Here is a 22,531-nt window from a genome sequence, read left to right as displayed (position 1 = left end):
TCTTTTTTTCTCTGTCTTTGTGCATGGGGCCGCAGTGCATTTTTCAAGAATAAGAGTTGTAGTGCATGTCATCCACTAAAGGGAGTCCAGCATGACTGAGCCACCTACCGCTGAGAGTGAAAGAAAAGACAGCCGGCTGCAGAATGAAGCTGTTGTGTTTTCAGCCTGGCTTCCTCCCTCTCTGCCTCCCCGCCATCCCAGTGTCTGTGTAACTTAAATTAAATGTAAGCAACATGCCAGCTGGGGTCCCCCCCCAACTTTGGAATAAAAAGTAATCTGTGGAAAACCTATTTTCAGATAAAAGCACTCATCTTAAATGAAGAATCAGCAACTGCCTAGAGCCCCAGGAGCCTAAAAGCCCCATATGTGGCAGTGAGTTTTTGACAGTTTCATTAATTGTAATTTGTTTTTTGAATATGGGATGATGGAGCACTAAAGCACAATATCAACCGACAGTCGGTTTGATTAAATTACTTTAAAGAAAACATGTAATACTCCAGAAGCATAAGGATCGTTTACACAGGAACAAGGAGGGACAGGTAGTTATTGGGGCCACGAAGCATGTTAATCTGGCCATTTAATGACATGATGATATCGCACAGGATATTTAAAATTGCCACTGATGACTTTATTGATAGAAATGTGAAATTCATCAGGATCACAAAAAAAACATTTGGATTAGGATATTTTGGAGTAAAATATCAATTTTAAGTCAGTAATAATCAAACTTTCAGTCAGTCTATGTGAGGGATTCTTTTTGATGAATTAAAGCTGAGATACTTTCCCAGAGGATAAACCAGTTAAGGGCGATGCTTAATTTAATACTAGGGTTGGTAATCTTGAGTAGGCTTGATTAAGAACAATGATCTTACCAAAAAAAACAGCCCAGTGTTGCCAACTCCAATGAAATGAGCTAGCAGCACTAGCTCCAAAGGTCGCTAAATCTGGCAAGAAAGTGCCAGAGTCAGCAACGCTGACAACCCCTCCCTTCAGGCTCCCTTTCTTATTCTCAGGGCATCAAATAGCAACGTTTTGTCAATCCCAACACATCTGATACCGACACACAAGGCACCCTTAAGTGTCTGTATGAGACGCAATGTGCTATCAAGTAATAACAATGTGAACCCATCTGGGTCATTATCAGACGTTCAGGAAAAATACTCAGGAAGTTTGATGATTAGTATTAAGACTGAAATATTCCACATAGGGTGGGAAGGTCAAAGCAACATGGGACTTTCAATTATTTGGTACAATATTTTAGGACATTTTGCTTATTTGCTGAGAGTTAGATGAGAGGAACAATACCCCTCATGTCTGTATGGTAAATATACAGCCTGCAGCTTATCTGGACATTGGAAACAAGAGGAAACAGCTGGCTGTGTACAAAGATAACAACAAACGCCTATCAGCACCTCCTAAGCTAACTACAAGATAAAGATGAGCCAACCAGCTACTGAATATAGCTAGGTAAGAAAGCAAATAGGAATGTTTCCTGAAATTGTCAAACTGTTTATTATTAGTATTCAACCCTCTGAGATCCATTTGATCATATTAAACTAGACAACCCAAGGAATCCATTGTTCCAAACAATCAATCAATCATGTCATGCTGGTTTGTAGGAAAGGGAGCCAAATAATGAAAATAATAAAAATAAAGTCAGGCTACATTTTACTGTGGGAAAACTGGTGTGGTGATTTTTGAAGGGGTCCCTTGACCTCTCACCTTAAGATAAGTTTTGATGAAAATGGATTGTAAGGGCACCCACTAGCGTCCCCTTTTATAGGCATGCACACTTGTATAATCCAATGTAGTTTGGGGCAAAACAAACAAGGCAAACACTCAAATTAATCTTCAGCTTCCCAGCTTTCAAATGTTGTCCATTGCTTCTATGTGGCATCTATTGTTGTCCTGCTATCTCCCCCTAAAGATCCCCTCTCCCCCCTCAAAATAGACAAAACAGGTCTATGTGGTTCTCCTCGAGTTAAATAAAAAATACCATAGAGATTAAAGGCTTGGCATTTTCAAGAGTCTGTGTTTCATGTTTCTCAATCATCAGCTGGCAGAGCAGTAGAATTAAACATAAAGTAGATGATATAAGTATGTATTTAAAATTACATTTTTATGTATTGAAATTGACACCTACACAACTAATGTCAGTGGACTTGCAGCATGTCTGAACTAAGCCGACTCAGCCACAGAATTCCATCAACATCAACAAGTATGAAATTCAGGCGATTTTTCCTGGCAATGCTAATCTCTTTTGCATGAAAGCACTTTAAAACAACGGAGGAGAGGAGAGCAATTCTGGGCACAACACCCCGACTGTGAGAGGTCACGAGGGGTTAAAGGTCACAGGGGGTTAGGGATCATTAAGGGCCTCTGTGGGCCGACAGGCTGACATGAAGCCACCGGGAGCAGCAGGTCTGAAATGGGGAAGTTTTTACTGGTTCTAACCGTGGCGGATTTTAGAGAAATGTTAGTAGTTTACCTTATACGGAGCTTGTGTTTGAGTGTATATGAGTGTTTGTGTGTGTGTGTATGTGTGTGTGTGTGTGTGTGTGTGTGTGTGTGTGTGTGTGTGTGTGTGTGTGTGTGTGTGTGTGTGTGTGTGTGTGTGTGTGTGTGTGTGTGTGTGTGTGTGTGTGTGAGCATCCTCTCAAAGCATGACGGGGAGACAGTCAGCTGTGGGTCTTTGTCTCTGGCTGTCCAGTAAAACTAATCCTATCTGGAATCTGGGATTGTTAGAGATGCACGAGAGGAGTAAGCAAAAACAGCTGAGACTGTTGGTAAAGGACAAAAGGAAAACAGGAAATATTACGAAAATCCACCTAAGAGACAAACTGCACCGTCCACAGATTTTATACTCGCAAGGTGAAAATAAATTATCTTTAAATTATCACAGTTTTTTTGTCCCCAGCAGCAATAAAGATACAAGTTGTAATGGCTGCAAATTGTCAAGCTTTGTCTACATATAACAACATTATAGTGGCTAATCTAGACATTTTTACCACCAAATAATTAGTTGGGATCACCAAAGTGATTCCTCTACTTGGGAGCAAAAATGTCTGCTCTAGAGCTTTGACGATAAATCAACCATGCAAACATGTCAGCCAATATTACATCTTCACAGACAGACAAGCCGGCCGATAAGTAACGAGATATTTTAGCTCAGATATGTCAAAGATATGTTTGAGGTCATTTAGAAACAAAACTGACAAGGTTATTTTTGGATTGTGTATTTTGCTTTTTGTTAGTTCACTTCAATGTTTGAGCTTCACAGTGCAAAATGATGTGTGAGCAGCTTCGACACTTGAGGGCTGTTTTTACACTCATCTGCTGAGGGAGGAAAGTTTATCTGTGCTCACCTTTTAAAAGGAACACTTGGCTGCATTTCGGAGGATCTTTTGGCAGAAATAAATTATAATATCGTTGAGTATGTTTTCTTTGGTATATAATCAGAATAGTGTTTTTGTTACCCTGGAATGAGCTGATAATATCTATTTATCTTTGAAATGAAAAATATTTGTATATCTATAAAGAATAAACTTTTTTCAATAAGAGATGAATGTGATATGTAATGACAGGCTTTTTTAACCAGTTAATTGAACAATCTTTGCAGGAAAAAAACAAACAAACAAATTATTATTCAATGCATTTTTATGTCATTTTGAAACACATCTAGAGGGGACCCTTAAGGGATCCTTAGAATATTATATATGCCGTTCAATTGCTCTTCATCTTACCCTAACCAGACGCAACAGGTTCTCTGTTTGTCTCGACTATTTAGAGGGAAATTGTTGTGCAGAAGTTGCAGTACAAAGTAGGAAAGAGTGCAAATATGAATATCAATAAATGTGACGGGGTATAAAAAAATATTAATATGTATGACATACGGCATCTAGCTACTGTATGTATGTACAGTGTCATAGCTCAGACAGGTAAGAGCGTATGGTTAACATGTTAAAATCCTGAAAAAATAATCATGTGAGCCACCACATAGTGCATCAATACTCCTATAATCATCCCCTAAAGCTCCACTCAGCAGCTCAGCCCTGGAGAGCAAAAGGCAACATGCCTGTTAGAGTGGGAGGCCTTCAAATGTGCCGCTCTGCACATCGACACATCGGCTGTACAATCCCGTGCCTTGGGGGGGGGGGGTATGTTTCCCTCAGTGTGTGTGTGTGTGTGTGTGTGTGTGTGTGTGTGTGTGTGTGTGTGTGTGTGTGTGTGTGTGTGTTTTGTGTGTTGTGTGTTGGGCCTGTTGCATGCCACATTCCTCCAATGCAGAGCGGCGGAAAGGGCAGTGGCCCCACTTCACCAGAGGTGCAAAGAGTGTGTGTGTGGGAGGGGTGGGGGTGGGGGCTGGAGATAAACGTGATTGATGGCTGAGTGGAGAAGGCCAAATGATGGGTGGAACAGGTGGATCTCCTCACTGGACCGATGCTACAACCATCTGTGCTCATCGGCCAGGTAAGAGTCATTGATTCTGGATCCAACTCATTGACTGCACCTGAGAAAAACAATCTCACCATAAAGTCCCTTAAATATCCGATGTAGCTTTTGATAACATTACATGACCTTCATCGGCTCAGGATTTCCCCTAGTTTTTTTTCTGAGCACTAAAAATACAGAGTATGCAACTTTTGAAAGAGGAAATGTCACAATCTTCCTCTTGCAAATGAAAAATGTAATTTAAAGTAAATAAAACTCCTTTTTTTTTTTTTTTTTTTTTTTTGCTGCTACAGCCTCACTTGGTCTGGTGTGACCAGTAGCTTGTGATGGCTACTGTTAGCAAACTTCAGCCAAGTCCACTTTATTTGTGCTGCTGTCATACGTTTGATCAGACACTTATTCTAAAACTTGTGGCCACAGCGACAAAGCAAAAGTTACATCGCCTCAGTTTAAGGATTTCTCACCCATGTTGGTTTAAAAACTAAGAACGCTCTAAACCCAGCTGCATGGGCCCTGTTCTCTATTGCAGTTTCATGCGCTTTGAACGTGAGATTTTTAGCCAAAAGAAAAGCTTCAAAAGTGCTCTGGGAAAAATAAAAAATGTACTTTAACATCCCCAACCTTTTGACTCCATCAGCTGATGAAGATCATATGATATAATCAAAAGTTCCAGAAAATACTAAATCTTTTAAAGAGTTAATCCAGAAGTTTGGCCTCTCTCGCTCCAGTAATTAGCAGTTGCTTAGAGCTGAGGCACTTCCTGTCCACTGTGCTGGGCTCTCAGAGAAAAGCCCCTCAGCAACCCTAGTCTGCTCTCGGATATCATGAAGATATTTGGACCGGCTCATTAATAGGGAAAATTGTCAAGTTTCTGAGAAATTCAGGGCAGCTAGTTTACTAATTTTAATGATGTCACAGGTAGCATATTTATTTTATGTATAATTTAAACTTGTTGTTCCTTAAGTCAGAGTGGAAAAAATCCCCAAAACCTTTGGATATAAATGTCAACCTTTACTTTTTCAGATATAAGTATTCCATAATCGTATTCCCACTCCCTCTGCTTTCCTGCCATAATTTGCCACATCACCCTTATCAGCAGCACACAGTGGAGCGGAGAAAATCCTGAAATTAGCGGCCCCTATGTTTAGGATCGAGAATTGTTTTTGAATCGAACTGTGAGTTGAGGAAAGATCTAAACTAGAATGGAATATTACAAGCTGGAATCAAAGAAAGCTGCAGCAGACTGCTGGAAATGTCAGAATTCATAAAGTAGATTACTCCATTTAAGACCCTGAGATCCAAGACTTTTGGGAACAAGTCTTATCTATAAAAAGACTAAGAAATGGGAACATATCTTCAAATAGGTAAAATACCAGGCCTATATCTCCAGGGGTAAATAATATCCAACGTCTGAATGTTTACCTTCAATATTTTACATCTAAGTGTCTTTGGTGTGTGTTTTAATAAATATTTGAAAAATAAACAATAATCTTTCGATCATTAAAAAAGCTCCAGAAGAGCTATTAAATGGACCCCAGTGGGATTCTCTCCACCAACTACAATGTTTAAATCATACACTCGGCAGAAACAAAGACAAAAAAAGAGATAAAATGGATAAACAGATGCGTTTCTCTGCTATCATGTTTCTAAAAAAAGACCCGCCTCTCCGCCCTGTTAATGACATAAATGTGTCTTCCTTTCGGGGCATTAATTCTCCTGGATAACATCACGCTGCTGCGACTGTAAACAGCATCATTATGGATGTAAATAGTTCTCTAACTGTTGACTCAGAGGAAGCAGCCAGAAGGACGATTCATACACAATTAAGTGATGATGATGATGATGATGATGAGGCACAGAAGCTGGACGTCCCTTTGCCTCAGCTTGACGCGGATAGCTGCACGTTTCAGTCCCGCCGCCATCACTCAGTCCAAGACTTTCCCGTGGAAACCGCCCCAACACCCTCCGCTCTGTAGGTCACCATCGCATCCTGATCCGAGAGTGATAAGGATCTTAATGACCCCACCGAGAGCAGCTCAGGCTCCACCTTTCCAGTTACTCTATGGACTGACGACAAAATCACCACTGGGAGGGCCCGGCCCTACTCGAAGCGTGCGCATTTGAGGTCACGGCCCTCACCTTTGCCCCACATGAGCGGGTTGAGCTCAGGAGAAGAAGTTAAGTTCATTAAAGCTTAAATACTTTGACTAGGAATCTCACACACACACACACACACACAACTTTTCATGGAACCAAAAGTTGTGTCAGCAAAACAAAAGATTAGATCAGGATGAAAAGATTGTAATCTGTTTGGATCGCTCTCTCTGCCACCGCACGCTGTGACTGCCAACAGCTGATACTGTTGCCAGATCTTTGTTTTCATGCCACGTTAGAAAGTTCAACCTATGAATACTGGATAAGGTCCTTTTTGCCGACAAATTAACAATGTTGGTTCTTAACATGGTGGGACATTAGTGGGACCATTAAAATAAATAAATAAAAACTATAACTGTGTTTTCCTTGTGGAATACTTCAGTCTGGAGAAAATTGTTACCTGGTTGAATTATACAACGCACAACAAAAACAGTTATTTCTATGTTTTGTTAAGGTATACCAGTTTAGAACTATTGGTTTTAATACCTTGCCACCTTCTTCAGTATGATTGTCTTTTCCCCCCAATATTAACAGTTCCTAACGGACTAAAATATCAAAATAGCAGCGCTGGTTAGTGTTGGATGCACCAATCAGAAACACTGAATTGTATCGGTGCCAGTCCTGACCTTGGGGGGGAATAATCGCATGTCAGACACTTTTTATTGTCAATATTATTATAAAACTACATCCTTGTTCTCATGTCTATTTACACAATGCTTATTCCAATTGATGAGCTTTACAGATATTTCATTTGGGGAAGAGAAACCACTGAGTTGAGGTAGAAAAATCGGTAATCGTGATAGAAAAACTCTGAGTCAGTGCAACCGTATCTCTAAATGTTGAGGACACATGCTTCAGTAATCCTTATTTTTTTTACTTTTAGCCCATTTACACATCAGGCCATATTTTGCTGAAATATTGTCACCTCGTAGTTCCTTCTTACAAAACAATGTCAGTTTCAACTCAAGTTTTGATCTTTTAGCACTGTGGTCTCTGGGCGGCTGCATGGAGGATAGGAAACGACAAAAAGGACATGATTTGGATGATTTGACATTAGCCAGTGATTTATCTTTTAAGATCTCAGACAGCGAGCCTCTAACCTGTTAAGGGAAGTGACGTAATACAGGTCATGCATGTGGAACAAGGGATCACTCCTTTAGAGAATTGCCAGCATAAACACTACAAAATGAAAAAAGGCGTATGAAAACAAAGCAAGATTTCCTGCTAACAATATGAATCCAAAAAGCAAAGGTAGAGTCAGATTTATAGAAGACTAAAGAGAAAAATTTTCTAAAGATTATCTCAAAAAATCCAAGAAACAACATCTAAGAATCTTACTAAATTTATTAAACATGTTTAAAATCTAGAAATGTGACAAGAAAATCACATACAGACGAGAATAAAAGACAAATGTTACAAGAATTTAAAAGCAAAAACAAGACCCAACACACATTTACAAAAAAAAGGCTGTACAATATACACACAAGAGTGATAAAAGCAAACGATGAAATCATGGAGAGAGTTCTTGTACTGGTGACACCGTACATGCCTGACTCTAACCAAACAGAGACCCAAACAGAGACTCAAGCTTTCGTTCCTTCTCATGACAGTAGGGTGATGAGTGCATCCAGAAACTTGCTCCTGTCCTCCGTCTTCAGTTCAATTACTGCAGAGAAACAAAACCACATGTAAGAATGAAGAAATGCTCAAAGAAACAAGTGTTTACATCTGCCGGGAGACAAAAGGTAGCTTGGGATAAATGATTCAGACAGGAAGGAGTCAAAATATTCAACAAATATTATTCTGCATATGTAAAGATACATTGCACAAAGTCATAAGAACCTGAGCTAATGCACATAACAAAAATCACATTTGTGTCATAATGCAGAAGCTCTGAACGCCGGTTATTGAAGCTCTGCTGGAAATGAAGACAAGGCTGCCACCTAGTGTCTGATGAAGAGACGGACAACTCCACATGCAAGGGCTTTATGAAAACATTGACACAGCACATTAGAAAAGTAAATGTCAGTCTTACTTGAGGTGTCGAAGTTGTCGTGAAGAGTTCTGGAGCTGGTGCTCTCTGCCGCTTTCTCAAACGCTCGACCGAAGAAACTTTTAGAGTACAGAGAAAAATGATGAGAGTTGAGGAACTGATAAGTCGATCAACTGAAATTTTCAAGCAAAATCACCGATGTGAAGACTTTCTGCTTTTCTCTATTTTATTTCATTGTAAATTGAATATCTTTGGGTTTTGGACTTTTGGTCGGATAAAATGAGCGGTCTAAAGATGTAACCGTTGGACACCCCTTCACTTTTTTTACACCGGCAAAACTAGCAAGCACAATCTTAAAATTGTCTTGTAATTATTGAAGTCTAAGGAAATGGAAAGAAATTGAATACGCGTGATTCGAATGTTCTCCGTATTGCAATATCAACTTGAAACACAGTTTAAATCAGTAAAATATATGCGAACACAAGCAACACATGACATTGCGGGAACAGAGACACTATACCAGATATGTAACATTTGACTATTAACTAAAAAAAGATTCTGGGGTTACATTTGACACACAAAATGAATGATAAGGACAGCTTCGTAAATAAGACATTGCACTTTCTAGAAACATATATTTATTTATTACGAATATTCCTAGCTCTGCTCATATTGTTTGGTAACATCCTAGATAAAAAGAAAAAAGGGAGGTCTCACTTCTTCTTGTCAGATGTCTCAGACTCAGGCGGGATTCCCACAACAATAACTGAACCCTTCTCCACGTCCTTGGGAGCAGCCATGATGAGGGGAAGCAGTTTGCAGCGCTTATTCCTCGTCTAACCCACACACAAAAACAACAAAAAAAAAAATATACGAGTGACCCCAACAGCAGTGTGTTTTCAAAGTGAATTAAAGCTTCTTCTTTCACGGTGCGATCCACCTCACGGCAATAAGATACTTACCGAGTGGACAAAAGCCTTCAGGAGGTACTTGCAGAGCAGCGTCAAGGACATGGGCTTAGAGAAGAGCTTCACGTCCGGTGTTCCCTACACGGGAAAGAGCAGGAGGAGGAAAAGTGTTAAACCCAACAGGACGGATCTGCCGTTAAAGAGGCGTCATTCAGACTCTCATACCTCCATGAGGTAGCAGTAGAGGAAGGGCCCCTGTGACACGATGAGGTTGGTGCAGATGCAGCTGGCGACCGTCTGCTGGATAGCCATCAGCTTCTTCTTAGCCAGGTCAATGCCCGAGTGTAGACGGTCGAGGTTGCTCCTAAGGGGAAAAAGTTTTTTATTTTTTTTATATTTATTTAAAATCGGATTATAAACATGTAAACACTTTAACATCTTTAAACCACTCATCCTGGTCGTCTCATCAAAAGCTGCCACAAACCTGGAAAGAGAGTCCAGAGCCTTGATGAAGTTGTCGCTGGCGCTCTCATCTTTCTCAGTGCTTTCCAGCAAGGCAGCAGTAGCATGCACCATGTCACTGGCCAGGAAGCGGTTCTTATAGCCAAAGTGAACGCCAAACGTCTGGATACGGATGTCCTTCATACTGACGGAGCAGAGGGAAGAAAAGAAAGACTCATCATTTCAGACTGTCTGGCAATAACTGCTTCAGAGTGTCTACTGTGTCACTTCTGGATTCATACCCATATTTATTTGAAGACTCCTCAATGACGTCCCTTAGGTTCTCTTTGATCGACATGTCCATGGAGGTGAATTTCTGCCTGACTTGCTTCAGAGGCAGCCTGTTACAAAGCAAATATCAGCCATTAAAACAAATGAGGCAGCTCTATTTCACAAACAAAGTATTGATGTCAAGGCAGTGGCCCTTTACCCCATGTCAGCTAAGAACTCCTGGAGTTTCTTTTGTCCATTTAACGTCCAAAGCTTGAAGTTGCACGACGTGTAGCAGGAATTACAGATGCTCTCATACAGGGACCAGTGCTGGTAGAGTGTGAGACGGAGGCTGAAGGAGAGGGTTAAGGAAAACTCAAAGAAAAAGTGATTTCTGCCACTTTGATACTTGAACATAAAAGGTAAAAATATAAAAAGGTCCAGACTAGCAACATGACAGGTGAATTAAGGATACTCGTATTCAAAGGAGATCCTCATACAGTCGATGGAGAGAGAGTTCTCCTCGTCTTCGTTCCGGTGGTTATGTCGGGAAACGTGACGCTGCATTGTGGCGATGTCCGTAACATACTTCATACTAAAAAGGAACCAGGCGGACAAGAATAATTCAGTGTGTGTAAAAAACATGAAGCAAATGCATCTTGTAAAATTATTCAAAAGGAAATCGACTGATGTTTTGGAGAACTATGTTTTGAAATATGGAAGATATTCTTACTGTGTGATTTTATCATGAACCCACTGCTCTGTCAGACCAATGACGGCCCACCTGCAAAGACAAAAAACTCAGATGACCACATCTAAAAGTCTATACAGTGCGCTACTATAATTCATATTACATTTAGAAACTTAAAAATCACATAGCTTACCATAGCATGTCCTTGGTGTCTTTGGTCAATACCCACGCCAGCTCAAAAAACATCATGGCAGCCTGACATAAGACACATGAATAAAACATTAGTATTAAGGAATAATAATATATCTAAAATGTAAGTCAACATACAGCTGCGCATAAGGAACTCTCAATTGTGTGTAGAGATATTTAAGGTTTCCAGAATTCAAAAAGGGAGAAAAAAAACCCATTTGTATACTTACAGAAGTCCCGTGATATTCATACTGCTCATAGTCAAATAAGATTTCCCTCCTAAGAAATTAGTGAAACATTAGTGTCAATTCAGACTATATGACAAACACCATTCCATCTCCTCAAAAACACTTCACCTCCGCGCCTCCCACTCCCTCTTCGCTCGCTGTCTGTCAATTCTCCTCTCAACTGCCCCCTGCAACGACAAACACAACCACACAATGATAAGAGTCAGGTCAACACTCTTCCCATTCATTTCAGCGACGTTTTCTTGTTCTGTTCAAATACGCACTTCATCAAATCTCCTCCGTTTCCCAGACGGCTCTGAGCCCTCGTCACTCTCATTTCCAGAGTCCCCTCCTTCCTCGTCATCTTCATCTCGAAAGATATCATCGTACGTGGGAACACCAAGGTCATCGTCCTGTTTGATTAGTAGCTTTATCTGCGGATGAGATGATGATGGGAGTTTTCCACAAAAGTAAGCATGGCAGCACAATTTCCACAGAGTTGTGGTTTCATATTGTTGCATCGCTCACAAAAGATAAACGGGAGAACGTACTTTGCCATGCACAACATAATAAAAACAAATGGTTGTTTGAACCGAATTGATCATTATGCATTACCTGGGAGTCATTGTAGACATTGACCACATCTACAGGCCGGTGAGTGTCACAGATGAAAAAGACGGAGTCATCATCCGGCTGCAGCATCTCAAGGAGGTCAACATTTGCCCCGCAGTTGATGAGAACAAAATACTGGAACTACAACACACACAACACCAAAATACAAATAAGTTTAAAGTGAAAGTGGAGGAAAACTTCAACAGTTCTTTCATGTTTATCTCTTTTTCATTTAGACACACATAAGCTCAGGTCCGACTTGATCTTACCTGCTCTTTGTGTTCAAGGAAGGCAGTGCTAAGGTCCTGCCAGCCTGTAACTGGCACAAGTGTGTACTGGACCTGGTCACAGTGGAACAGCACCTGGTGAAGAGACAAAAACATTCAGCAATTAATTTGAATTTACCAAATCAAATCTGCATTAGTACTGAGAGTACAAACTTTTTCTCTAAATCAGCATTTGATGTGGGCAGCCATCACTTTGGTCTCAGACAAATTCATCTACGAGATATACATTTTGCAGCTTAAACATCATCCTAGTAAACTTTACTGACAATAAATGCAAGAGATTCAACCAGGTTCTTATGTGAATAGACAGTCCTGACCTCCAATCAAAGGTGCAGCTGGTGTACACAACATAACTCCACATTATACGAGGAAATGCTGCTAAGGTGTCAAAAACAACTCAAATAATCTAGTCAGAATAGCCAAAGAGTACTGACGTTACTTATTGATAGTGTAAAACTAAACACTGAACCGGTGATTAGTTATAAAGCAGGATACATGATATATTTAATTTAAGTGTATAACAGTGATGTTGTGTGCCATCAGTCTGAGCAGAGGTAGCAGGAGCTAATGTTTGCTAACAGTTAGCTGCTTATCTTACCTGTAGAATCTTACAGGCGCAGAGAGCGTCGATGTCTGACGCCACCAGGAGTGCGACTCTCTGAAAGCAAATGTTTAGTTATAAGTAGACTATATAATACGTTGCGTCTCAAACTGACTTTAAGGTCCGCGAAGAAATGTTAACGTTAGCAAACATTACTTAATGTTTCAGGTTAGCTAACCCAAATACAGACAGCTAGCCTTAAACAACTTACCTGGTTGGCGACAACTTCATAAAAATCCTTTCTTATGTCCGTGATAAACATTTTCAAAAGATAAAAAAAAAAATCTTTAAGATGAGGAGAAACTGGGTAAAATAACGCTAAAACGACATGAACAGCGGGTTATTTTGGTTTGCTGTCACACACGGCGCTTTCTTTGCTGTTCCTTGTTAGAAATGTGGCGCCAAATCTGCACGTCACATCCTGGTCACATTCCAGCCAATCAGTTGGAGGAAAGTCACGTACGTCATAGGTTTGAGGCCACGCCCGCCGCCGTGAACACAACAAAGCTGCCTCCAAAAAAATATGCGATAAACAAAGAGGAGAAACTGTGAAACCTGTAAAAGAAACAATCAACCAGACTGCAGTTTAAACGGATTCCTCCGACATTATTTCCGGTACATGTACTTTACTCAAGTATTTAAACTTCAATGCTACTTATATTTCTACTGCTCTACATTTTGTAGACAAATATTGTACTTTTTACTCCACTACATTTATCTGACAGTTTTGGTATGACTTTGTATATTAAATTATTAATACAAATGTATAAGTATGACATGTTATTACGGGTTAAGCTACAGCATCAGTATATAAAGTTTCTAAAATTGTCTCCACCTTTACTAGCTGCACCGAGGAAGTGAAGAACATTTTAATGCATCATAAATTATAATCAAATAGTCCAATATCTATGATTCTGAAATGGGCCATCCTGCATAATGAGTACTCTTAGTACTTAATTACTTTAAGTATATTTTGATGCTAATACTTTTGTACTTTTAGTTATTTAAAATTGATTGCAGGACTATAACTTGTAACAGAATAGTTTTACAGTATTTCTACTTTTTTAAATATTGGAATACATTTTCCACCACTACCTAATCCTGATTGGGAGCGCTAAAGAAACTCAACACTCAGAGCCGTAGCAAGGAGTCCATCTTCCCCAATGCAACCCCACACCCCTAAGAAATAATTCCAGATTAAATGTTAAACTATTGCTGCTTCTTAGTTATAAACATGACTAAGAAAAAGGAAAAAGTTGCAGCAATAAATTTCATAGTGTCCAACATGTGCCAGTAATCATCACACATTTCAGAAAAAATACACAAACAACAGTATGTATTGCAAGATTATTTAGAAACATTGTTTAGAGTCACCAAAAAGAGTCATTGAAAGCATCACAACATTTACAATCAGGATATTGTTTCAGCACTAGCGGCTGCTATATGGTCCTACAAGCCAAAGCAAATCATGATGAGCTTGACGTAAACGAAGCAGACGGGCAAGTTTTAGTATTATCCCTCGTTACGAACAGAAGATCTGAAGGAGTCCAGACCGGATTAACAACTGTGGGGGAACTGTGGGGATTTGAAAAGAAGTAATGAAGAAATATGTTGCAATTTAGCTGTGTAACATGCAGAGTTTTATAATGAACATTTTTTTTCTCTGAAAGAGCCCTCTAGACAGTCTAGTGCCCACGAATATGATTCATAATTTCATGAAATAACATGACTACATTTAACATAAACAAAGAAATATTCAAAATTCAAGTAAACTCCTACATGCTCCAAGATTAAATACACTTAGACCTGTACATCATCTCATAAATACCAATAAGATTGACAAAGTCAATTAAGATATCATTCATGTCCCATTTTGTAAATAAATTGAGATGTTATTTTTCCCCTTTTAACTTTTACATGTTTCCACCCAGAAATGTTCACATTTGACTCCATCGACAGTAAAATGTATGGAAAGCAGTATTTTTTTTCTGAGGTAAAGAAAGGCAGCATGCCACATTTAAACATCATGTAGTATCTTCCCCACTGACTCCTATACCCTGTAAAACAATAAAAAAAAAATAAAGGTGGAAAGATTCAAAACAAAAGTTGTGTCACCTGACAGAGAGCTTAACCGTAACATGCAGTACATACTTCATTCCTTAACTGAGAGTAAAGAAGTTATGTAGTAAACGAAGGCACAAAGTCATCTGTTTGGTCTTAAACCACTGTGATCCGGCTGCTTTGAGGCCGATTCACAGCGCAAAACTCTGAAACTGGCTGGTTTCACACACAAACAGAAACATGTGGAGGTTTGGTCGTTTCTCATGTTTCCACCTGCAAAAACAGTCATCTCTGCGTGACATTTTGATGTTTGTTTTTTTCCAATTGAAAACCAACCTTACAAAAACAAATGAAAGATAAAACAGGAAGACAATTTTTTTTACATAAATACCACAAAAATAAATAAACATCAAATTATAACTGAATCACAGCCTTAAGTGTTCACCGTCTTAAATTAAAGTTGATGAAAACTACCAGGAAACTTGACACGCCAATAAAACTATTAGCAGGATAGAAAACCTGACCAGCAGGAGCACTGAGAGGCTAGCACCATCACCTGGAGAGGTTCCAGTCCGACCTCATTCAGGTTCATCAGAAAGATCTGCTTCCACAACAACGCCCCTGAGAACGACGTCTCTCCACCTCTGGTGAACATTCACACTTCTGACATGCTGGCAGAGGAGCCGAGAGGAGTTATGAAAGCCAGACCTACAGTAAGCCTGAGACCACTCACGAAGGAAAACTTTCCTTTACAGTCGTGTTAGCAGATGTGCTGGCCAGTCAGAGCAAAAATAGGTTCATCACAAAAAATGTACAGCAAAGCAATATAGAAACCGTGAGAAGAGACAAGTGGAGCTGCTACATCGGTGCGTTATAATGAGTGCTGAGCATGTGAACCCTCTCCAGATATTAATCAAACAATCTGTTTTAAATCTGTGAATGGAAACATTCAGAATATAATATAGGATGACAGATTCAAAGCACCCGACAGAGACAGTAGAGCGATGTGGAGATCTTTATGTGGATTTAAGGTGCCTTCAGAGAGGGGTGGGCCTTATGTTGATATATATCGTGGGACGATATAGATTCAGATTTCAAAGTACATTCTGGTGATATTATGTACTTTTCATTTTTAGCTGTCAAAAACTAAACCAACAATGAATTGATCTTTCTAACAAAGCCAACATATCTTATTCATCAGTGCCGTAGACCTCTATTGTTAATGAAAATTTGTATTGGTCCGCCGCTGAAAATAGTCCCCAACAAATGCCCTATTTACTCCTGGTTGAGTAACATTTACTCAAAACTACAGAGTCCAGCAATTACTGAGCCTTTTTTTAGATATGAAAGTACAATTTGTGATGTTAAATTACAACAAGCTCCATTTGCTGAAGAAGCCTTTGAGATGAAGTTAAAAGCTCGTAGTCATTAATAGTGGATCTTTTTAGGCTTTGACTGAAAATAACTTATATTTTCGTTATCTAATTATTTCTTAAATTCATTGAGTACTTAATTATTTATACTGGTAAATGTCAGAAAATTATGAAAACAGTTTTGTCTGCCCAACAGTCCTGTGTGTGTGTGTGTGTGTGTGTGTGTGTGTGTGTGTGTGTGTGTGTGTGTGTGTGTGTGTGTGTGTGTGTGTGTGTGGAGCTTGGCCTTATGGGAAATAATAAACGGCATGGTATTCACCAGGCCGTCCAATGGAATATGACATCTGTTTGGGTTTGGAAAACCCACACTTCACGTTGTTTATGTAATTGCTAAACTGTAGCTGTTATCTATGGCAACTCTCAAGTGTTTCCCACATCCCCAACATACAGTTAGAATGATTGACCACAAACAATAAATATTGGTGGACTGCCCAGCCGTGGGAGGGGGGTGTGAAAACCAGAACGATAAGGATTACCATGTAACCCAGTGCGAGTGACACCAGTAACAGTTACGGCTGCTCTACATGGGCAGGATGTAGTTGGAGTTAGCCAGTTTGCGCTCCTGTGCGGCGGGAACAGTCTCTCTGTGACGCAGAGGTCTGTGGCAGTCGGCATCCTGAAGAGGAGGGTAGTGCTGTCGGTAACACAACCAGGCGAAGGTGAGGCCCAGCAGAGAACCCACTAACACGTCTGCATGGAGAGAGAAGAGAACACACCTGTATGAGGAGTTTGATCCCACAGGGTCACATGAATGCTTTAAAAAAAAAAAAAGCGTTCATTATAAGGTTATGAGATTCAGTTTACTTAAAACTTAAGACAAGTTTCAAGTTAATTAGTTATTGTCATACGCACAACAATTACAGAGAAGTAGTTGCAATGAAAAATCACTGATCTCAGGCTCCGTCCAACAATAGTCATTAAATTTGTATCAAGAGAAAATCAAGCAAACAAGAAAAGGGAATCTAAGACATAAAATAGTGCGACTTAAAATGTAGTGATAAAACAATAGATGGGCATAGTGTGAGATATTAAGAGGTAGAGCAGAGCTCAGGTTTTTTTGTATGCGGACTGAAGTCATTAAGACAACATGCCGCTATTTGACTTTTATTCCTTCCTGGTTTAGTTAATGGATCACAGATAAAAGGTAAACACTCAAAATGAGATTGAGATCCTCCTCTACTGGTCACCAATTTATTTGTATTTTTTTTTTTACATTATGCAATTTTTGCCAATCAGGGCATTTCTGTGACTCTGACCTTGCCAGTGGTGTTTGTAGTCGCATGTTCTGGAGAGGGCGATCACGGTTGCGACGAGTAGGGGTGTGAGGAAGGCACACAGCCGCCACGCTCTGCCTTGACCAGCTGCACTGAAGCAGCGCAGCTTTCCCGCCACGTACAGAGCTGTGAAACCCAAACCTGCAAAGGCAACTGGGGCCGAGGAGAAAGGGAGGAAAGGGCGATCAGAGCCAGAGGAGGTTTTTTTTATACAGAATCGGGGGAAAACTCAAAGAGAAATCAACAAAAAGAGAAGGGGTAAAGATTAGAGATGGAGATTTGCTTTTAAGAGTGGGATTCTCTCATGCTCATGTAACAAGAGAAGAGCCTGGAGGCTAAAACACACTTATATATGTGAACAACTATGCTTCCCACTTTGTGCTTTCCTTACTGCCTGCTAATGAAAATGTATAAGCTACCGTTTGAGGCATTATTGACAGTTAAAAAGCCCTTACAGGAAGAATGCCCGCTGGGAAAGCTCTTCCTGCCCTCTATGACAACATCTGGGTCACCGCTGCAGCGAAACTCCAGGTTCATCTGACCGTCTGGGAAACAGCGATAGAAGAAGTCCGGCCGTGGCCTGATGGGGAGGGACAAACAAAGAGAGGACAGATTTAGGCTTTTATCCACTCTGACACTCTGTTTCCACATCACTTGCCATGTTTGTGTTCAATGTTTACCTGCCAACAACGAGTTTGATGACATTGGTAAAGACTCCGTTCAGCACCAGAGTCAAAGTCACAGCTGGGTGACAAAGGGAGACGGAACGTGATCATGAAAATGAGGAAATCCAAATATAAAAGAATGTTGACACTTTTTAATGACGTCTGTGTGCAGCTTTCTTACCCAGCAAGGCCTCCTTCAGGTCTCCTCGCTCTGTCTTCTTCAGAAAGGTGAAAACCAGGATTACAATCAGCGGAGTGAAAACTGCCACACTCTGAACAAAACAAGAGGAGAGGACATCCTTCAGACCACAAATTGTTTAGAATTCTACAAATATCATGATTTGGGAATGCACACAGTTTATATAGACTTTTCAGAAAGCCACTAATTTACATTTATTTCCTGTAAGAAAATAAACTTAATCTGTGAAAATACTGTAATGAAACAGAAAATTTTGACACAAATAAAATATGTGATATTCACAGCGCAGACACATTTAAAATTGTAATTTGGTGATAGTGTGTAAAGTCGGGGAATTAATCTAAATACGTATGAATTGTTCTGGTGAACGGTTGTCAAAGTGATGTTAACTTTGATTAATGTTACACACAGTATGAGGAGGGAAGCGAGTTCAGACACACTGGTTGTTATCATGGACGAGGTACGAGCAGAAAAAACTGAACTGGGTGATTTATTACTGTGTTCCTATTTAACTCAGACAAATTACTTACAAACATAAGAGTGGTGGGCACGTGGTCTCTCTCCACACGATGGAATTTATACAACCACATCTCCTCTGGCTGGATCTCACGGTAGAAAGGAGAAAGCTGCTCCGTCACACTACACCAACATAAAAAGAGCTGTTTGTTTTTGCATCATTAAAAACAATGCCCGCCTTCTTAAACTACAGATCCATAAATCAGGGATGCAAATCAATGGATATACTTACAGGAACACGAGCAACAGCATCAGCCGGACGGAAATTTCCGACAGGAAACCACGAAGCAGCCTCCTCTTCATTGTGTGTCTTGGAGTGGACTTCAGTCAACAGCAAACATCGTCACTCCACTTCCATTTAACTAAACTGGGACTAAAAATGAAGAGCAGAGTTTAAGTTAATGCAATTAATTTGGTTGTTGTTAAATAAATGAGTAGTGAGCTCGCATTTCCTTAGCCAGTAACACTTAATCTAATTACTATATACATCTTCTAAAAAGAACAAATAACTGCTCTCTTTATTCCTGATGGATAATCCGAAGGAAAGAAAATAATGGCTGAGCTTTAAAAGGTCCTCCACACCCATACAGGTTTTTTCTTTATTTGTGCAGAGCAAAGACTAAAGTCACCTGACATCTTCCTGATAGTCTTGTTATTTTTTAGGATGGATATATCAGTTACCTGTATTACCTGACGGATCTTTGAGAACAATACCAGTATTTTTATATGGGAGTTTTAAAACAGAATTTTTAACAGGGATTTTGTATAGTTAGTCATTAAAAAGCTGACATCAAGGTATGTGGTGAATTGGATATTTTGCAGGAGGAACTATATATTGAAATGTCTTATTAGTTATCGACGAACATATACACTGATGCTGATGTAATGTATCTGTGAACATTATTATTGGTTGATAACTTGACGGGCAGATTTATAAGCCAGGAAAAAGTCATTTATTCCCCCTTTAAACATCGTTTATTAACAAAAATTGCTCCTGAATTTGAACAAATAGACAAGTGTCTGACAGTGTAAAAAAAGGGGAACATATCCTTGTGGTCTTTTGAAACACATATTTAAAATCAGTCAGGTGTAAAAACCCCACAGACTTTCTCAATGAGCTTTACAATTCAACATCAGCAGTCGTCAATGACCCTTGTACCTTAGTCAAACATTGTCTCAACAAAAGAAAAAAAAAAAAAAAAACCAATATACCAAAAATACGTAAGAAATAAGGAAAACATTCTCCTTTCCTCAAAGTGTTACTTTTAATCAGCGTATATCTGGTGAAATACTGGAAAAAATAATTGTGTTGACTATCTTTAAGCTTTGACTCTGTCTGTCTAAAACCTGATATGAAGGCCAACATGGTGCACCAGCGCCCTCCTCTTCCTGGTGATGCACACATTTAAAAGCTGTTATTTAATCGCATATAACATTATTACATGATTTTTATGAAAACAATTTTAAATTCACGCCTTCTGACAAGTCGCAGAACAAGGCCAACAAGCTAACAATAAGTGTCTGTGTTGCAGAAACAAGATGTTAGCAGACTGAGCTAAGCTAGCTAGCAACATCTGTCAAACAAGACATCTGGCCATTTCCGCGTTGTCAAACAGGGACCTCCAGCCCCGTCACCAACCTCTAACGGGTCCGTATCTTATCTCCTCATGCTCATGTCACCGTGTGCCGTCAGCATGAGTTAGTCCTCCACATCCTCTGGTTCTGCCGACGGTGAGAGTCGCACATTTGAGGGCTTGAGGGGAAGCAGGGATGCCACGGAGGAGACGAGCGCTGCGTGAAACCAACACAGCCATCACAGCTACTTCTGGTTTGGTATTTTCAAAGTAAAAGTATGAATTTAAAATGAAAAAACGTACCGTCTGGAAATAACCTCAATTCAAGATCCACTTCCTCGCTTGTTCTGGATAACTCGACCGTACCACACTGTTTAAGTCGGTTAGACATAACCGGGAAAAACTGTGATTTTTATTGGTATTACATTTTCTTTCTAAATATATAATCACGTTACAGGTAAAATGCATTTTTTGATCCCTTTGGCAGATGGGTTTGCTACAACTGGATATTAGGTTTAAATCATGTTTACAATATTATTCAATCATTTTCATCAGTTATTATTTGGCATAACAATTTCATGCATTTCGTGCACACTTGTGAGAATCTGATTATTTATAATAATTGTATTAGACATTAGATAATTGTATTAGACATTAGATAATTGTATTAGACAGGCCCTATTAAACGAGCTAGCTGTTTGACCTACGGTGTTGTAAATTCCAAGTCAGATTTTTATTCCATAAACTCTGGAGTTTATCTAAATAACTAACTTAACAAAAAAAAGGGTATTTGACTCGTACGTATAAACAAAGCTGGAAAATGTGGGAGGTCTGTAATTTTGTATAAACCGGAAATGGTCTTGTATGTTATTTTATCTGTCTTGACATGTGGATGCAAAAAGCCACGTCCACTTAAAGCCATCTAGAATGAATGACTGTTTATCTTCCAATTAAATCAAGTTAACTTTTGCTTGTTCCTCTAATTTCACAAAGTGGTGTAGTTTTAAATCGCATGCATTACAGTAAAAATTATTATCTACCTCATTTTTTACTAAAAAAATCAACATTATTGATGTGGTAATTTTGCATCGAGTATTATTTCTATTTAAGAGTAGTTGACTGAATTTGTTAAAATAAATCTCATATAGCGAGAGCCTTTCACTGAGACAGAGTACAGCTTTATTAAAGTCAAACTTCAGGCATGTCTGAACTCTTCAAACTCAACTTTAGAATGAAAAAGGACAGAATCAATATTCTCAAATAAAAAGACAGTCATGTACAAAAAGAGTGTCGTCTCAACAGTCACACACATTTAGAAGCAGAATTGTACAGGCAAAAAAAAAAAAAAAAAAAAAAAAAAAAAAGAGCACGCCACAGTAACATGATTCTATGCAAGTTCAATGCAAACTATTTACAAAGTTCTTCGACAATATGCAGTATGCAGTAACACAGGTCGAACAGTAATCAACATGGTATTTTGTGTTCATCCACGTTTTAATCGAAGCAACACCAAGAGAGATAGATATGACCCCAGTTAGAGTTACTGCAAGTAATTTACCACAAGTAAAAAGAGATGAGTGCTTATGAAAGTGAATTATTTATTCAAACACTATTTCTGCTCGGACAGCGTGTCAATTAAAGGAGACGGTCAGCGACATTGCACAAAAAACAAAAGACGTCACAGTGAACTGAAACATACCCGTTGACATACAAAGGGGGTTCCATCGTAAATTTAAGTGAGTATAGAAAAAAAATATATAATAATCCTGGACACAAAATCCTCCTTGGGCATATTTAAGGGTCACTTAAATGAGAGCAAACATGCTGTTAAAAACAAATGTGGGCACTACGATGAGAAGAAACCAACAAAAAAAAAACAGACAGAGAGAGAATTCTAAGTGAATGAAATGACGCACGCTGGGACACTTGAAAATGAGGCAGAAGTAATACTGCTGCTGAATCAGCTGAGAGGGGCAGGCGAGGA

General features: G+C 39.4%; 2 protein-coding genes across 2 annotated transcripts; both read right to left on the bottom strand.

Annotated features, from left to right (window-relative positions):
- Window positions 1-8,004: 8,004 nt before the first annotated feature.
- Window positions 8,005-13,255, bottom strand: cdc45 (CDC45 cell division cycle 45 homolog (S. cerevisiae)). Its single transcript, XM_054611104.1, has 18 exons — window positions 13,037-13,255; window positions 12,823-12,882; window positions 12,207-12,299; window positions 11,941-12,078; window positions 11,610-11,759; window positions 11,455-11,513; window positions 11,329-11,377; window positions 11,103-11,164; window positions 10,952-11,002; window positions 10,694-10,813; window positions 10,439-10,570; window positions 10,251-10,349; window positions 9,992-10,153; window positions 9,733-9,871; window positions 9,562-9,645; window positions 9,317-9,435; window positions 8,642-8,718; window positions 8,005-8,272 (listed from the first exon to the last, which is right to left on the bottom strand). The coding sequence occupies exons 1-18, from the start codon at window positions 13,085-13,087 to the stop codon at window positions 8,208-8,210; spliced, it is 1,710 nt and encodes a 569-aa protein (XP_054467079.1). The 5' UTR covers window positions 13,088-13,255; the 3' UTR covers window positions 8,005-8,207.
- Window positions 13,256-14,160: 905 nt separating this feature from the next.
- Window positions 14,161-20,763, bottom strand: plpp5 (phospholipid phosphatase 5). Its single transcript, XM_054610680.1, has 8 exons — window positions 20,613-20,763; window positions 19,206-19,346; window positions 18,988-19,096; window positions 18,440-18,530; window positions 18,274-18,337; window positions 18,049-18,173; window positions 17,576-17,746; window positions 14,161-17,009 (listed from the first exon to the last, which is right to left on the bottom strand). Exons 2-8 carry the CDS (start codon window positions 19,274-19,276, stop codon window positions 16,840-16,842), a joined length of 801 nt encoding a protein of 266 aa, XP_054466655.1. The 5' UTR covers window positions 19,277-19,346; window positions 20,613-20,763; the 3' UTR covers window positions 14,161-16,839.
- Between the last annotated feature and the right edge of the window lie 1,768 nt (window positions 20,764-22,531).

Source organism: Anoplopoma fimbria, chromosome 13, assembly GCF_027596085.1.
Source record: "Anoplopoma fimbria isolate UVic2021 breed Golden Eagle Sablefish chromosome 13, Afim_UVic_2022, whole genome shotgun sequence".
NCBI classification, from domain to species: Eukaryota; Metazoa; Chordata; class Actinopteri; order Perciformes; family Anoplopomatidae; genus Anoplopoma; species Anoplopoma fimbria.
Note: the sequence above shows the minus strand (reverse complement) of the source record. Positions and strands in the feature narration are given on the sequence as shown.

Bases quoted from the DNA above. Each gene is read 5' to 3' on its own strand.
- cdc45 (XM_054611104.1), bottom strand. From the start codon at position 13,087: ATGTTTATCACGGACATAAGAAAGGATTTTTATGAAGTTGTCGCCAAC. The intron at 12,079-12,206 runs GTAAGATCAAGT...TGTGTGTTGTAG, and splicing joins TCCTTGAACACAAAGAGCAG to TTCCAGTATTTTGTTCTCAT. The intron at 11,514-11,609 runs GTGCGTATTTGA...TTGTCGTTGCAG, and splicing joins AACGGAGGAGATTTGATGAA to GGGGCAGTTGAGAGGAGAAT.
- plpp5 (XM_054610680.1), bottom strand. From the start codon at position 19,276: ATGAAGAGGAGGCTGCTTCGTGGTTTCCTGTCGGAAATTTCCGTCCGG. The intron at 18,531-18,987 runs GTAAGTAATTTG...TGTTTTGTTCAG, and splicing joins TGCCCACCACTCTTATGTTT to AGTGTGGCAGTTTTCACTCC. The intron at 18,338-18,439 runs GTAAGAAAGCTG...TTTGTCACCCAG, and splicing joins CCTGAAGGAGGCCTTGCTGG to CTGTGACTTTGACTCTGGTG.